Source organism: Ipomoea nil, unplaced genomic scaffold (genome assembly GCF_001879475.1).
Source record: "Ipomoea nil cultivar Tokyo-kokei standard unplaced genomic scaffold, Asagao_1.1 scaffold1562, whole genome shotgun sequence".
NCBI lineage: Eukaryota > Viridiplantae > Streptophyta > Magnoliopsida > Solanales > Convolvulaceae > Ipomoea > Ipomoea nil.
The window spans coordinates 2,668,876-2,685,786 of record NW_017617990.1 but is presented as its reverse complement, the minus strand read 5'-3'; the positions used below and the strand labels follow the sequence as shown (position 1 = coordinate 2,685,786).

Below are 16,911 nucleotides of genomic sequence, written 5' to 3'. Positions count from 1 at the left end.
ATGATTCAAATAACTTATCTCCAATTGTGGATCAAAATGACGGACTTCCTCCAGTCATCAAGAAGAAAAGAAAGTCCAAAATGTTTCCATCAGAGGATAATTGGAACAACCCGTATTTTGACAGAGACTATCTCACGTTTCTCAGTACGTATGATGGAGAAAATCAATTAGGGATTCTTTCCATAACTGGCGGTTATTCGAAAGGTCTACAACCCAACCATCCGATGAGAAAGTGGAGGAGGATCGTGTGACCGAGAAAATAGGTAAACTACCCCATGATAACGCATGCCGTGTTAGTTGAAAGGACATGCATTAAATATCCATACCCCCATACTCGAGTATCTTCTCTCTCCACATTAAATCCGGAATGATTCTCTTTGATCTGCTATTTGCCTTATCAGACGAATTTCTACAGGGCTTTACCTCTTTTATGAATAGTAGTAAAAAATACGAGGGTCATATACGGTTTTCTACCCACACCTCCTTCATTTAAATTCCGGGTAACCCATATTGCTCACCCGACCCTGAACCAACCCACTCACTATTTAACCTAAAACCCCACTCACCAACCCTTTCCTTCTCAGATACATTTTCTAATCTTCGTCATCTTCCCAAAGCAAACAAAACTCTCTAAACTCCATTCTTTTGAAATTCTCTCTACATTCCATTATCATTAAAATGGCAAAGAAACCACGATCAAAATCTTCCAACAAGGAGGCCAAGGCTACTACCACTGAAGGCTCACTTCCTTACCCCGTTATAGATGAGCAGTTTATTCAAGCAAGGATGCAATTTATTGCTTGTGGATTCATGTGGGATGCCAAACTTCACCACCCACACCTACGCTCGTGATGTGGCTTAATTCTACCTCAATGCTAAGATTTCCTCCGATGCTACCACCATCAACTCTGTGGTAAATGACAAGGAAATATCTATGACCATTGTAGATACTCAAAGGGCATTTGATTTTCCACAAAGAGATGATTCCTATCACCCAGATTTCTCTCAGCATACATTCGATCAACAAACATTCTATGATAGCATTCGAAATGCCCAAACTTCTGCAGAAATCGAATGACCATTGAAGAAGAAATATTTCAAACTTAACTATGAATTCACTGTGGACATCTTTAATAAAATTGTGGAGCACAAGACATCCGGGACGGATGATGTCTCAAGGGACAAACTGAAAATGCTCCATGCATTTCTGAATGGGTTCAAGATTGACTAGTCGAAAGTGGTCTCTAACTTTCTGAGGATAAATGTGGCTACTGGCAAAACAAAACACGGAGAGTTATGGCGAAAGATCGGTTTCGGCTTTATGATCGGACACCTTCTCAACTACAAGAATCTTATAGAAAGAACCCCACCTGGTCCGAAAGTGTGTCATATGAAGTCCAAGCCGCTTGGCTATGACAAACAAAGAGCAGTGGAGATGGAAACGAGCAACAAGAAAGATGATGATGAAGATGAAAGAAGAGAAGAAGGAGGTATTTGAAGCAAACATGACGAGAGAAACGTTGAAAAAGAAGACAAAAGGAATGAGACACCTCCTCCTGCCCCCAAGTCTCGTCAACCAACTCCATCCAAGTCTCGTCATCACTCCAGATCTATCTACTCATTTGTAGGACGAACTTTGAGAGAGAAAAAGAACCTTCGTCAAAGGTTGATGAGGGACAGAAATGTGACAATGGATGGCTCAGGAAATTTTCTTCAGTACAAGGAATATGAGAAAGGAAGCGGAAAAAGGTTTGAAGGATGCAACTTGCCTATATGGTTGAAGAAGAAAGATAACGCAACAAGACAAGAATATCAAAGAAAGGAGAATGAGAAGATAAAGAAAGCAAATTAAAGACTTTGGCTTGAACAAGAAGAAGCCAGAAAGCAGAGATAACAAGACTTCATCAATTTCCAAGAAATACAAGAGAAAATAAAGGATGTCTCGAAAGTTGAGAAAGATACTGATCCAGGTACAAAGTATAGTGCGGTGTTCAAAATACATGAAGGATCATGCAAGAGCTATGTGGAAGGAATGAACTCAATCGAGCTCGTATCATGGTGGAACATCGGCATCATCCCTGGAAGTAACATCCTAGAAGCCTACAAAAATTACATGAGTTATAATGTGACAAAAGAATATGCAGAATTGGCTCAATCCAATCCCGTTCGAACTTTCAGAGATTTGATCAACAATGACCTAGCTATCAAGAAGATGCTCAAGCAACGAAAGGAGCGAGATGACAAAGAACGAGAGGACGCACGACAGATGAAACAGAAACTCTTGAACATGTAATGTGTTTTTAATTTCATTATCTCGTTTGTAATTTGGTTGATCTAAATGAAATTTCGTTTCTTCTTGCTATCTATGTTGAATTATTAAAATTTCTTAAAACTTCATGTAAACTCTACTATCTTGCTATTTTGTAATAAAAACTCCTTTAAAGGACATCCTTCAGCCTCATAACAAGAGTATAGGTTTTAGCATCATCAAAAAGGGGGAAATTGTTAGGAACAAGTGTAATTAGATTTTGATGATACCAAACTTGCTAGGATTGTAGACCCCCTATTTTTATTTCATTGTACAACTTTCGTTGCAAACGAAAGTCATTGTAACTCAACGTATGATTTGCACGAATCTTAGTTGAGGCTAGCATAATAGGTCTACTTGAAGGCTTGAAGATAAAGAGAAGAACGAGAGATCAACTCTGACCGAAAGATGGAAGGGTCTAACTCTCGGACAATCATTGAATGATAAGGAAGGACAAAAGATAAGGACTATCTTTCGAAGTAACCTCTCCGAGACAACAAGTCAAAGTCAGATTTGTAAAGACAACCTTCATTAAGTGAAACAATAAGAATGTTGTCTATGTCTCCCAGTTGGGCAATCATCCTAGACAAAAGGTGTCCTAGGAATGATATTCACAAAAACCAAGGAGCATTAAAGGATTGGTACTTTCTTGTCAGTGAAAAGGACAAAAAGCTATGCTGCTTTCTATCACCAACAGCTACACTGTAACACCCCGTGTTACGGCCTTCAAACCCGAATTAATTATTAAATTAATTTCGTTAATTAAAATAATTAAAAAAGATTTAATTCAATTATAATTCTCTTAATTAATTTATGCGGTCCTCAATGGATCATGAACCTTTGCCTGAACTAGAACCTTATGCCCGTAAGGAATAAGGAAAGTGTACTTTATCATCCAGACTCTGAATAGGTTTTCCCTTAAACATATAAATAGAAGATTAGGAAGCAGTTAGAACCATCCTCACCACTCTCTTACTCGAAAATACATCTCAAGAGATCCAGCCAAGGAATTCCCCCACCATCAAGCTTAGGAAGATCGATTGGGAGAAGAATCTTAGGGAAGAACCTTAGTAGCCGAGGAAATTGATTAGGGCTAAGAGGCAACCCATGTCTTACAAAACCGATTTTCCTTGCTTTTGTTTATTGATTTGGCTACGTTGGTTGATTGAATGTGTGATTTTGTATGTATATCTTGTTAGAGCTTGTCTTTAGGTTTATATGGTGAATTATTGCTATTCTTGATATCCTTGATGGGCCTGTGTGGTTATTAGTTTGATCTTGTATTTAATTATGTCAAGAGCTTGTTCCTAGGGTTAATATCATGAATCTCGTGTTGTGATGTTCTTGGTATTCTTGGGTGGGTTTATGCATGCTCGAGTGTTGATTCATGTGACAACCCAAAATTTAATTTTATAAATTCGATTTTAGGAAATTCTGAAATAGCCATTTTTCACTCCGTAAAAATTTTTGCGATGAAATCGGTGTTGAATAAATTATTTTGAGCCAATTTTAAGTAAATTCAACATCGGCAGTTATTTTAAATCTAAAATCCTAGATTTTCGGGTACATTGCGTTCCAAGTTTTTGATCCAAAAGTCAATCTGAGTGAAACCGGAAAGGAACCTGTGAAACCTGAACCAAGTGTTTTAATTAGAACTATCTTTTAGAAAATCTATTTTGACCCCAAGTTAATCAAAAATCATCTTTCTAGCCTTGGTTCATGATATAAGGTGAACCTTGACTATTTCTACAAGACAAAGCATTTGATGAGATATTTTAAAGCAAGCAATTACATTTTTACCCCTCAACCCTAGCAACAAAAGAACACTATCCTACCCAAACTCTTGTTCATTTTCTTCATCTCCCTTGGCAGCCCTTTTCCCCTCTCTCGTGAATCTCTCACTCTCATATATCCTCCTTCATCTTTGAAGCTTCATCTTCCAAAAACCTAGGCCCAAGACTTGGTAAGATTTCATCTCTTCTTCTCCATATTCCCTTGTTGGCTTGTTTTCTAAGATGAGGTTTTCTAAGCTTAGTTGTGTTTTTGGGTTATTGTGGTTGCTTGAGAGTTGGAGATGGTGGAAGAAGATGAAGCTAAGGAGATGAGCTTAGAATTGGTATTGGCTAGAGCAAGTATTCTCAAGGTATAACCCATGGATTCCCAAATCTAATATTTTGCCTTAAGATATGTGTTTTAGTTGTTCAAGTGTGTGTGTGTGTGTGTGTGTGTGTGTGTGTGTGTGTGTGTGTGTGTATATATATATATATATATATATATATATATATATATATATATATATATATATATATATATATATGTATGTATGTATTTTGGGTGTTTAGGATGATGAAATGTAAGTTATTTGTTGTTGATATGCTGTGTGATTTTGGAGAATTTGAGTATCGGATCTGTGTTATTAAGAGAAGGGAAACAGAGAATAGCAGAAGCCCATTTTTGGGAGTTCACGGACCATAGGGACGGATCTAGGCAAGATCCGTCACCATGGTCCGCTGGAAGTTCACAGACCATAAGGACGGATCTTGACAAAATCTGTCACCATAGTTTGTGGTTGGTTATTGGTTTGAGCACTAGAGTGTGAAGGTTATGCTTGGGATCGATTCTCATGGTTGATATTTTTATGGCCCGTTTGGTTCATAGAGTAGGCCGGGAATGACATACCATTCCCAGTAATAGGCCTATTCCTTTGTTTGGTAACCATTTCTATTACCAGGAATAATATTCCTGGTAATAGCCTATTACCTCAAATAAGGTAATAGCTATTACTAGGCCCCCCCCTGGTATTAGCCTATTACTGAACGCTAAGGAATAGATTTTAGAATCTATTTTCTTTTTTACCCCTTTCTTTAACCTAATTTTTTTTTGTCCCATATATAAATTTATCATATTTCACCACCGTCGTCGCCATCACCACCATCACCGCCGCCGCCACCACCACCACCATCGCCGTCGTCGCCACCACAACCGTCGCCGCCCCCACCACCACTGCCACAACCATCGCCGTCAACCGTCACCGTCACCACTACCACTGCCACCACCACCATCACATATTTTTATAAGGGTATTTATGTCTTTTAAAACATATTTCATTTCTATTCCTTAAATCAACCAAACACTGTAATATAATTCCTAAAGTCTATTCCTTACGCGAACCAAACAACAAAATACAATTCCTATTCTATTCCTAATATAATTCCTAAAGTCTATTCCCTCCGCGAACCAAACAACAGAACACAATTCCTTTTATATTCCTTGTCTATTCCATTCCTTATGGAATAGCATTCCTATTGCCTCAAAATTCAATCCGTGAACCAAACGTGCTGTTAGTGTTAGCTTCAATTTGATGTGTTAAGCTTTGAGAAAAGTGTTTAAGGTAGGATTGAACCCCTAACCTTTTGTTTAACAATCCAAGCCTCTTCCACTTGAGCAACTTCACCCTTTGAGAAGTTATCATGGTTTATTTAATATATTACTTAGGCCTGAAGGTTTATTTATATTTAAAAGTATTTTTATAGAAAATCATAAATATGTTTGAAAAGGGTTTAAACTACCAAAAGCTATGATTTGCCAAGAAAGCTCTATTTCAAGAATTATACATATGAGCATATATGTTTTGGGGAAATATTACACTTGATTTTGAGAATATATACTTATATAATTATGTATGTGGTGTATATTTGATTATAAAGATATTTGAAGCTTATTCTATTATTTCTCTAAAATTTCTTAGCTTTTAACATCGTATATTTTGGGAAATAATATTTATCCCTAGAAAGGTTTAACCTAAGAGCTTTTGATCTATAAAGTGTATAACCCCATGGTCCGTGTGTTGTTCCCTGTGCAGTAGCCGGGCCCTTGCAGCTCATCTACGTGTCGTTTCGGACCTGGTGTCACGGGCCCTTGTGGCTCGGACGCTCGGTACCTTGGGGCCGTCTTGACGCATGTTTGGGCTTTGATTTCGTTGAATTTGGATTAGAAATGAGCATGTTATGGTAGAATTTGCGATGAAATGCTTCACAGTAATGTTTATTTGAGTTCAATGCTTTTTGGAATTGCTTGGTATTACCTTGCTGATGCTATTTGAGTACTTGAATAGAGAAGCATGAACACTTTGTGAATAAGAATTGTTAGAAAAGCATGACCAGAATATGTTGTATATTCAATGGAATTTGAAGTCTATTTTGATGGTAGAAATATACAGAGTTTGATATGTTGCAAACCAAGCATGTTATTGTGTTCTTGAGAGATCACTGTGATATTTAATTTGAAGCATGTTGTACAGTAAATTGCATTCCAAGTAAATCATGTTTTAAAAGTGCATAAGTGGACAACGTGAGCCTAAGTATTATTTTCCAAAAATCTCATTCCACGTAGAGTATCTTTATCTCGTCTCTGAGAATGAATTGAGGAGTATGTGCATGTCTTTTGCATAAGTTAAGTGTTGCATATATGAGATGCATGAGCGATATATCTATATATATCTATGGTGAGGAAAACCTTATTTTGGAGGACCCGTTTGGACTACGTCCTCTCGGAAGAAAGATATGGACGTTGTGGTCCTAGTATATGTAACGCAGCGTATTCCCACGTTACGAGGTTAGAAACTGCCCGCCAGGCTTGGAATCCTAGTCAGGGGGTGTGCACGCTAAAAGTTCGATACCCGATTCCATAGAGTTTGAGCATAGAACCAAGAGAGTGGTTCAGTGGACGAGATGAGTATTAGGCCGGCTAGACGCCGTGCCCGGATAGGTTCGTTCACGATACGGTGAAGTTCCTTCCTCGTCCATTTATAAAGAAAGCGAGTCATTGCGACTCTAAGAAAAGAAAGAAAGAAAGCGAGTCATTGCGACTCTTAAGAAAAGAAAGAAAGCAAGCGAGTCCTTGTGGCTCTAAGAAACCTCCACAGAAAAGTATTCTATTTTACAACCGAGTGTTGAGTATACTTATAGTATTGCACGAGACTGAATAATGAGAATGTTTGCACTAGATTGCATAATGAGTATGATTAGTCGGGATTGTATATTGAGCATGATTTCATTAGTTGCATTTTGATGTCTTATATATCTAGTTTGCAAGATGTGATCTTGAAAGCATGAAGATAATCTCGTATTGGTTGTTAGTATGAAATTGATTGATAGCATGAGTTCGTTATGATGAGTTTTGTAATGAGAAATATGTGTTGGAATATTCATGTTGATGAGTTATTTATATTTGAAGCATGCCTGTTGATATTATAGGTTGCAAGCATATTGAAAGTCTGTGATGTATCTTAAAGTTGTCTAAGTGTTGAGATTGCTTGATTAGAGTTTGTGAACAAATGTTTTTTTTTCCAAAGTATATACTGTAGTACTTTACAGGGTTGAGTGTGGTTATACTTAGCTTCGTGTTAACGAGTGTCTTCCTACTTGTCTACTTGTTGTTTTGTAAAACCCCTTTCAGGTGGGCCCAACGTTTGAGAGTTGATCGAGTTAGACTAGTTTAGAAGATCTAATAGTCTAGACTCTTTTTATTATTATGATGTTTGTTGATGGATTGTAGACTTAGGCTACCTATATTTGATGATAGACATTGGGGTGTTTTTCCCCCAAATGACTTTAATTAAGTAATTGCTATGTTAGTTTGATTTAATGAGTTAATTCCATCCTTAGCCTGTGCAATCACCATGGAGAGGTGGTTGTGGTGGTGACATTCCCACTAGTTTAATTATTTAAGATTGTTTATCCGCTGCTTAGTTTATATTAAATTTGGTTTTAGAACTGTAAATAAGATTATGAAAAGTGGGGTGTTACAATTCTAGTCTTTAGGGCTTTGTATATAGATTTCATGATTTTCTTGAGGTTCCAGATACTCTTGAACCGTTATGTGATTGATGTCGAGTCTTGGCATGTTTAGCAATCGTGTTAGAATGTAATTGGAATGATTCTTGGTTCAATCTTTGTTAATCGAATCCTTGTTGTTGTTGATACGTGTTGGAATGTGTTTGGAAATGGTTTTGGGTTCCACGAATGAACACCGAACTGAATATTTACCTTCGTACCAGTGGGGGGGAGCGAACCCCCGCCACCTACCTGCGGCCCTGATTGTCCGATTCCAGCGGGCAGTTGACTGCCCACCGGGCACCCGCTGGAATCTTGGCTGCCCACCGGTGGGTGGTCCTCCACCCACCACCCACCCGCTGGAATGTGGTGCTGTGGTGGGCTATTTTTCCCCGTTTGTCATTTCCTAGTGTTCCGTTGTACCCCGTTTGATGTTTATGTGTATCGTACAATGTTTTGAGTACCATTCTAGTAATTTGTATGTAGCATGTGTCGTTTGTTATTGTTGATTATATGATTGATTGATTGAATGATGATGGGTATTGTGATCATTGAACAATGATGGTTGAGATCGATGACAGTGAGATTGTGATTGGTGGAAATGAATTGTTGGCGGATAGCACAACGAGTGCTCAGTTATCGTGCTAAAGGCACGGACCACCCCTTAGACTTGCCAGGTTTGGGTCAGGTTATAAGCGTCGTGGTGCCATGTCAGAGCTATATGCGCTCACCCCTTTATTATAGTGCTATAGGCACGGATCATGCGAATGGCACTTCGGTGCTACCATGTTGGTGGACTTGTTGGTGATTTCGGTGTGGGGCATGCGTGCTCCGGAGGAATAAGGGAGGCGATATAAGGCTGGCCTGGAGGTACAGGTTGGAACTGATATAAGGATGGAGTTGAATAAATGTTAGAACTTGGTATAAGGTTGGAAAATGGATTGTGTGCTTTGATGATTACTTGCTAATTGATTGTCATTGGATCCCATTGTTGCCTTTAATTCCTATTTATGAGCTTACATGTCTATCATGCCTTGCAAACGTAGGATGCATGCTAGTATCTCTATAGTATTCGAAATATTGCCCTATTGATGGTCTCTCGAGTCTTGATCCTGGTTTTAAAGCTAGAGTTGCTCAGGATTATATATGTATTCCAGTTTTAAAATGATTTCCTATATTTATATTTATTGTATTTAACGTGTGGGAGTGGGTTACTCAGCATTATTCGTCGACGGTTGCTACAATATGTAATTCAGGTGATGAGCATTAGCTAAGGAACGCGCTAGATGGACTCGTAGTCTTAGCTTAATTAGTACTAGTAATAGCAATGGCCTGCGTGCCTTGGATTGTATTTAATTTATGGATTCCACATGATTCGTAGTTTAACCTGTGCATCTAGGTTCACAAACCTAGGTGTGGCATAGCACCCCGACTCTTACGGGTAGATTATGGTCTGTTTGGATGTTCAATGATAGATTGCGTTATTTATATAAGCTTTTAAATATTTTAAAAATTAGGGGTATTACAGTTGGTATCAGAGCCTAAGTTCGACCCTAGGATAAAGCCCTAAGACGAGACTTTAGGACAATAAGTTCGAATTCTAAGTACTTCGTCACGTGAGATCTAGGAATATTAGGACGCGCGGTGAGGCTGTGAGTTTATTTACCATCTTATGCTTAATTTTCCTTAATATATATTATGTGCTTTGCATTGGAAATTCTTATAGTTAAAGGCGCGAACCCCTGATTTACACCCACGCCCGGTGTTGAACCTATAGACAACCGGAATGGCACCATCAGGAGAACAATTAGGGACCTCTGAGCCTTATTTTCGCGACCTACTGACCCAGATCATTCAGACTCTAAAACACGCCTTAGTTACTAGCAGTGATCAAGCCACATTAGACGAAGGCCACGACCTAGCACGCCGAAGAAGGGAATACAATCCCCCTTCTTTCGCTGGGGAAGAGGATCCTGCAACACTCGAAGAATGGATTCGGACATTTGGATGAAAGTCTCATTTCCTAAACTAGATCCTTGAATTTAACTGAAGGCATGCATTAGGCAAGGGATCTGCTGACACCAACTCAGTATGAATGTGTTCAAAGAATACAACTTTATTTTTGACACGCTCCCTAATTGCTAAGAACTTGATGTCGATGTGCTTAATTCGACTCCCATTTTTGTGGTCTTAGCTAGGAAGACTGCAGCTGAGTTGTCACAGTAGACTTTCAATGGCTTAGATATAGAATCCATAATTCTAAGCCCAGAGATAAAATTCTTTAGCCAAACACCCTGTGAAGTTGCCTCGAAACTGGAAACGAACTCGGCTTCCATGGTAGAAGTAGCTATTAAGGACTGCTTAACACTTCTCCATGAGATAGCCCCACTGGCCATAATAAAGACACACCCTGAAGTTGATTTTCGAGAATCAACACAGCCAGCAAAGTCCGCGTCTGAATAACCGACAACATCTAAATTGTCCGTCTGCCTAAACCCAAGCTTGTAACCTTTGGTTCATCTTAGATACCTTAGAACCCTCTTTACAGCTCTCCAATAGTCTAACCCCAAATTGTGTTGGTAACGCCCAAGCATTCCAACCGCAAAAGCAATGTCCGCCTTGCACACACTCGAATATATCCAAGACATCCAACAAGGGATGTTCTCCATGGATTCTTTCTCCAAGTCATTTTCCGGAAATTGGTCCAAACTGAATTTATCCCCCTTAGCTATGGGAGCAACGTTAGATGAACAATTTTACACATGAAATCTCTCTACAACTTTGTTTATATAGGTTTCTTGAGATAAACCCAGTATAGCCCGGGACTTATCTCTCTGAATTTTAATGCCAATAACATAAGAGGCATCACCCATATCCTTCATATCAAAGTTCTTTAGAAACAAACTGTTTCACATCACGAAGCATCCCATTATCATTGGTGGCAAGTAAGATGTCATCCACATATAAAACAAGAAAGAAAGTTTTACTTTCACTCACCTTCTGGTATATACAGTTATCTGAGGGATTTTCAACAAAACCAAATGAAGAAATTACCCCATCGAACTTGATGTACCATTGACGGGAAGCTTGTTTTAAACCGTATATGGATTTCTTAAGCTTACATACTAAATGCTCACCACCCCTAGAATTGAAACCTCTAGGTTGTTTCATAGAAACCTCCTCTTCTAGATCACCATTAAGGAAAACGGTTTTCACATCCATCTGTTGCAACTTTAGATTAAAATGTGCAACTAATGCCTAAGTGAATCTTTCTTTGATACAGGAGAAAAGGTCTCCTTGTAATCGATCCTTCTTTTTTGAGTAAATCCCTTGACAACAAGCCGGACCTTGTATCTCTTAATGTTGCCTAATGAGTTTCTTTTAGTCTTAAAACCCATTTACAGCCAATGGCCTTGGCCCCATTAGGCAATTCAACAAGATCCCAAACTCCATTGTCCTTCATGGAATACATTTCACCCTTCATGGCTTCCAACCATAAGTCATACTGTGCATAATTTGTGGCTTGAGAGAATGTTTCAAGATCATTTTCGACCCCTATGTCAGATTCTTGTAGATACAAAGCATAATAACTAGGAACTGTTGAGCGCCTTATCCGAGTAGACCGTCTTAAGGTCGGACCTCCACCGCCTTGCATAGGCTGCGGGTCAACTACCTCTTCAGGAACTGGTGGCAGTTCTTGAATTGGTTCAGTCTGCATTGGCTCAGAATTTTGCTGTATATCCTGAGTTGGTTCAACTATTGGTCAAAATCTAGTCCAGGCGATTGCTGTAAGTCCTGAACTGGTTCTTCCAAAGGCTGAGTCTCAACAGTTTGTGGAATTTGAACGGTAGGTGGTATATCTGCAGGCAGAACTAAAGGAGCTAAGTACAACCCCACCAGATGACGTAGAAGGTTGAGAGTCAATATGATCAAAGGAAGGAACTAAGTCCTTAAACCGATCACTCCCACTAATCAAGTCATCTTCAAGAAATTTAGCGTTCCTTGATTCCACTATCCTAGTAGTATGAGATGGACAATAGAATCTATAACCCTTAGAAGATTGTGCATATCCAATAAAGAAAACACTAATCGTCCTTGGGCCAAGTTTCTTCTCGTGTGGGTTATATATCCTCACCTCAGACGGACATCCCCAAACACGCATATGTTGCAAACTCGGTTTCCAACCTTTGAATAACTCAAATGGTGTCTTAGGGAAAGCCTTGGTTGGAAGACGGCTTAATATATACGTTGTCATCTTAAGTGCTTCATCCCACAACGACTTCGGAAACTTAGAGTTGCTAAGCATACTCCGCACCATATCCAGAAGGGTCCAGTTTCTTCTTTCAGCTTACACCATTTTGGTCCGGAGAACCAGGCATGGTGTATTGGGCAACAATCCCATGCTCTTGAAGAAACTTAGCAAAGGGACCAGGTGCCTGTCCATTCTCAGTATATCTACCATAGTATTCGCCACCCTATCAGACCTAATTATGTGTATTTTCCTATTACATTGGTTTTCAACTTCAGCTTTAAATGATTTAAAGGCATCCAATGCTTCATGTTTATGTTGAAGTAAATACACATAGGAAAATCTTGAGAAGTCATCAATAAAGGTGACAAAATATTTCTGACCAGGTATTGTCATGTCAGGACAACATATGTCAATATGAATAATTTCCAACAACGTTGTACTTCTATTGGCACCTTTCTTTGACTTGTTTGTCTGCTTACCCTTAATGCAGTCAATGCAAATCTCAATGTAACATCCCCTAAAAATAGGCTAATTAAAAACCTTAAACATGCAGATAACACAACTAAACAACAAACACAACGGAAGACTAAAAGGTAACTGGATAAACATGAATCCAAGTCATGGGGTGTTATGCCACATTCACCAACAAGGAAGAACGCTACGGCAAAATCAGCATTGTTTACAACTATCCAAAGGTCTCAACAGTCTACAACTAGAGCGGCACACAGGCCATAAAACCAACGGGAGAAGCTATGCTAACAGGCACTGGACTGCGCACTCACCTAGACATCACCTGAAAGAGCACAATAAAACATGGGACGACGCCCGGTCAGCGCATAAAGCTGGTAACCCACCAATACATGTGAAATAACATACATAGATAAGATATAAGTTGTAAAGCCATTTTCGAAACGGAATACATAAGTATATAAGTCAAAAACCAAGATCAATAGTCAACACAAGACTCAACACTCTCAACAAGGATACGAGAACACATCCCAAACCACAAAGGACAACAACAACTCAAAAGGATAAAGACAAGACCAATGGCGACACATGCCTAGGCAACACATGCCTTTGTGACTACACACGTCACAAGAAGAGAACTCACAACAACGGCTACACAAGCCCTCGTGACATCACCCATCACGAGTTGATATGCCATCCTTATGTCCTGTTCCAACCTTATGGCTACCCCCAACCTTATATCTAGTTCCAACCTTTACCTCCAGGACCCCTGTACACCAAGTCCAACCTTATTCCCCCGGGAACCGTCGTTCCCCCTCCAACAGTCTCACCAACAAAACCACCGATTTCATAGTACACGAGGTACCGATCACACATGGCAACACATAGCCTGGATAACACATGTTATCCCCCATAAACACGTGAACCTTACACGAAGGCCACAAACTCCATAATCACGTCACGGCCACCACGAGGACCGCTGTAATACCTTGGTGACTAGTGTCCCATTCCACTAATCGTGCAATCCAGGTAAAGCCACACACACATCACACCTCAACAGGAATCAATCAACGGATCACAACGAAGATATGAAACCATACTCAATCAAGGAATGGATCACAGTCCAACAACAACAACGATGAATAACACAAGTTATCATCAACCAATCGGAAGGTACAAACAACACACATGCTAGTATTTAAACACCGAACTAGCATGCTTATCAAACGGGTAAACCAAACGTAATTCCGAAGAACACACAAGACTCATCACGGTTCAACGAAACACAATGTTGAATACTTAGCACGATTCAAAACACCAAAACCTACATGGAATCCTACCATATAGTTCTAGACATACAAAACATCAAGAAGACACTCAAATAGTTCCACAAAAGAACAACGGGAAGTCCAAAGACCAAATACTGAGTAAAAAGGATCACGAGGAACAAATCCCCCGACATTCAACATTGTGTGCCCGCGGGTGGACCCACGGGTGGTGCCCCGCCCGTGGTTCCGCCCGCGGGAACACATTTCCATAAGCCTTGTACCCGCGGGTGGGGCGACGGGTGGTGCCCCGCCCGCCGTTCCGCCCGCGGGTACGTGTCCTGTACCACAAATCCAACTTCGCGGATTTTTCATCTTCAACTCAAATTCAAGTCCAAAACATGCCAAATCTCACCAAATACAACAAAATGACTTGAATCAAAGGAAATGCCAAGCAATGGCATACAAGAACCCTAAACACAAGCTCTAGATATGCATTTTCACAAGATCATGCATCAACACTCACATTTCATAGCAAAACACATGTAGAATCCAAGAAATCACATATAGGTAAGCAAAATAGATTTTGTAGAGCATGGGTTACCTCTTGTAGACTAAAGACTTCACTTTACACCTCAACAAGCTCCTCACAAGGCTCACCTTCCAAACCCACTTCAAAAACATACCAAAAGATCATAAAGATCCTATCTTTAAGAAAAGACACCTTAGGTAAAACCAAAAACACAAGATGAACTTAGATCTTACCCTCCTAGATGCCCAAATATAAGAAAGGTTGAATCTTGGAAGCAACTCTTGAAGTTTTGGCAAGGTTCCAACTTAGCTTGGAAGAAAAGCTACTCACCTTTTAGAGAGAGGGTGGAGCTAGATTTTTAGAAAAGTGTAAGGAGTGATTGAAAGTGGTCTTACTAGGTTAGGTTATATTACCAACAACAAGTGAAAGGTCAAGAATACCCTTACTAACATAAGGAAGTGTAAGGAACAAGGGAACTTCTTACAAAGCTCAAGGTACAACTTTGACTTTGGGGTTGACTAGTCAATTATTAGTCCCCAACTATTAAATTTCAGGAATTTAAGGAATTAAATTACAAATATAAATAGGATTAATTACTCAATTAATCCCTTAATTGGATTTGGATTTCGGGGTGTCACATCCTCCCCCCCTTCAAAGAAGCTTCGTCCCCGAAGCTTGGGTACGACGAATTAAGGGCAAACGGTGAAAAGAAACAACATTGTGACCAGAGGTTCAAGAACAAACTCTTTTGGTCAAAAGACTCCAAAAGATTTCACAAGATTCCAAGGCAAAGAAGTATTTGAAGACAAGAAAGAAGGTATTTCAATTCAAGGATTGGCAAGAGCTTAACAAACGAATAGATTGAGCATCAAGAACTCTAGCCTCAACACAACCACCGACTTCTAGACAACAACCAAGAACTTGACAACTAACTCCAAACACCAACTACTAAGCTAGCTAAACAACAGAGCAACAAGCAAAACAAGCACACAAGGCAAGCAACAACAACGAAGACGAGGTACCTGCCGAGAATAACTCTGGATACCGCTCTCGCATGGTGGACTCCAGCTCCCAAGTAGCTTCCTCAACCCCATGATGCGTCCACCAAACCTTTACCATCTTTACAGACTTCCTACGCGTGTCCCGAGTCTTGAAATCCAGAATTCTGAGCGGTCTCTCCTCATAAGACAAGTCCTCATCTAGCGATATAACTTCCGATGGTAAGACATGAGCGGGGTCGTGTACATATCTCTTGAGCTGTGATACGTGGAACACATCGTGCACTCTCTCCAATTCCAAGGGCAACGCCAAACAATAGGCTAAACTTCCAACCCTCTCAAAGATTTCATACGGACCTATAAACCTGAGGCTCAACTTTCCTTTCTTTCCAAACTGCATCACTCCCCGGGTGGGAGATACTTTCAACCAAACTTTATCCCCAACCGAGAAATCCACTTGCTTTCTAATCAAATTGGCGTAGGACTTTTGGCGATCTTGAGCCGCTTTCATCCTTCCTTGAATTTGTTAAATCTTCTCGGTTGTGTCAAGCAAATATTGCGGCCCCAACACTATCGGGTTGACTAAATCCTCCCAACACAGCCGACTGCAACACTTCTGACCGTAGAGGGCTTCATAAGACGCCATGCGTATGCTCGAATGATAACTGTTGTTGTAGGAAAACTCGATTAAATCCAAATGATCCTCCCAAGACCTTTGGAAATCTAGCATACAAGCTGTAACACCCCAGATTTTCAAGACATTTAAAACTTATAAATAAAGGTATTATCTCATTAAATCCCAAAACATAGTACAAGTGTACGGGGTGCTATGCCACACCTGAGCTGGAGAACCCAGGTGCACAGGCTAACTAGCTAATGTCCTCAATAATGTAAATGCATAATATGGCACACAGGCCGAAAAGGGAACTATCTACTTCTACGTTCCGAGTTCTAGCGCGCTCCAATGACTTATTCTTCTGTGCCTGAAAGCCAAATATATCTGTTCAGCGAGAGATGCTGGTAACCCACTCCAACGCGTTGAAATACAATACATATAGAGATATATATAGATATACGAAAACCATTATGAGCATGAAGATATATCCTACGAACTCTAGCTTTTAAAACCGGGAATGACTCAACAGTTAAGGCTAGACACCAGCAGTGGACATAGCAAGCATAAGCATTTCACAAAAGATAAAGCAGTTACGACAAGGCATAAACGGTAATCATAATCCCATTATGAACAATCCC

At 39.8% G+C, this 16,911-nt stretch overlaps 1 protein-coding gene across 1 annotated transcript; it reads right to left on the bottom strand.

Moving 5' to 3' along the window:
- Positions 1-2,775: 2,775 nt before the first annotated feature.
- Positions 2,776-16,168, bottom strand: LOC109189722. Its single transcript, XM_019340333.1, has 2 exons — positions 15,682-16,168; positions 2,776-2,906 (listed from the first exon to the last, which is right to left on the bottom strand). Exons 1-2 carry the CDS (start codon positions 16,166-16,168, stop codon positions 2,776-2,778), a joined length of 618 nt encoding a protein of 205 aa, XP_019195878.1.
- Between the last annotated feature and the right edge of the window lie 743 nt (positions 16,169-16,911).

Coding starts and splice junctions, on each gene's coding strand:
- LOC109189722 (XM_019340333.1), bottom strand. CDS start 16,168: ATGAAAGCGGCTCAAGATCGCCAAAAGTCCTACGCCAATTTGATTAGA. Junction 2,907..15,681: donor TCCAGAGTTATTCTCGGCAG/GTACCTCGTCTT, acceptor TATCATTCCTAG/GACACCTTTTGTCTAGGATG.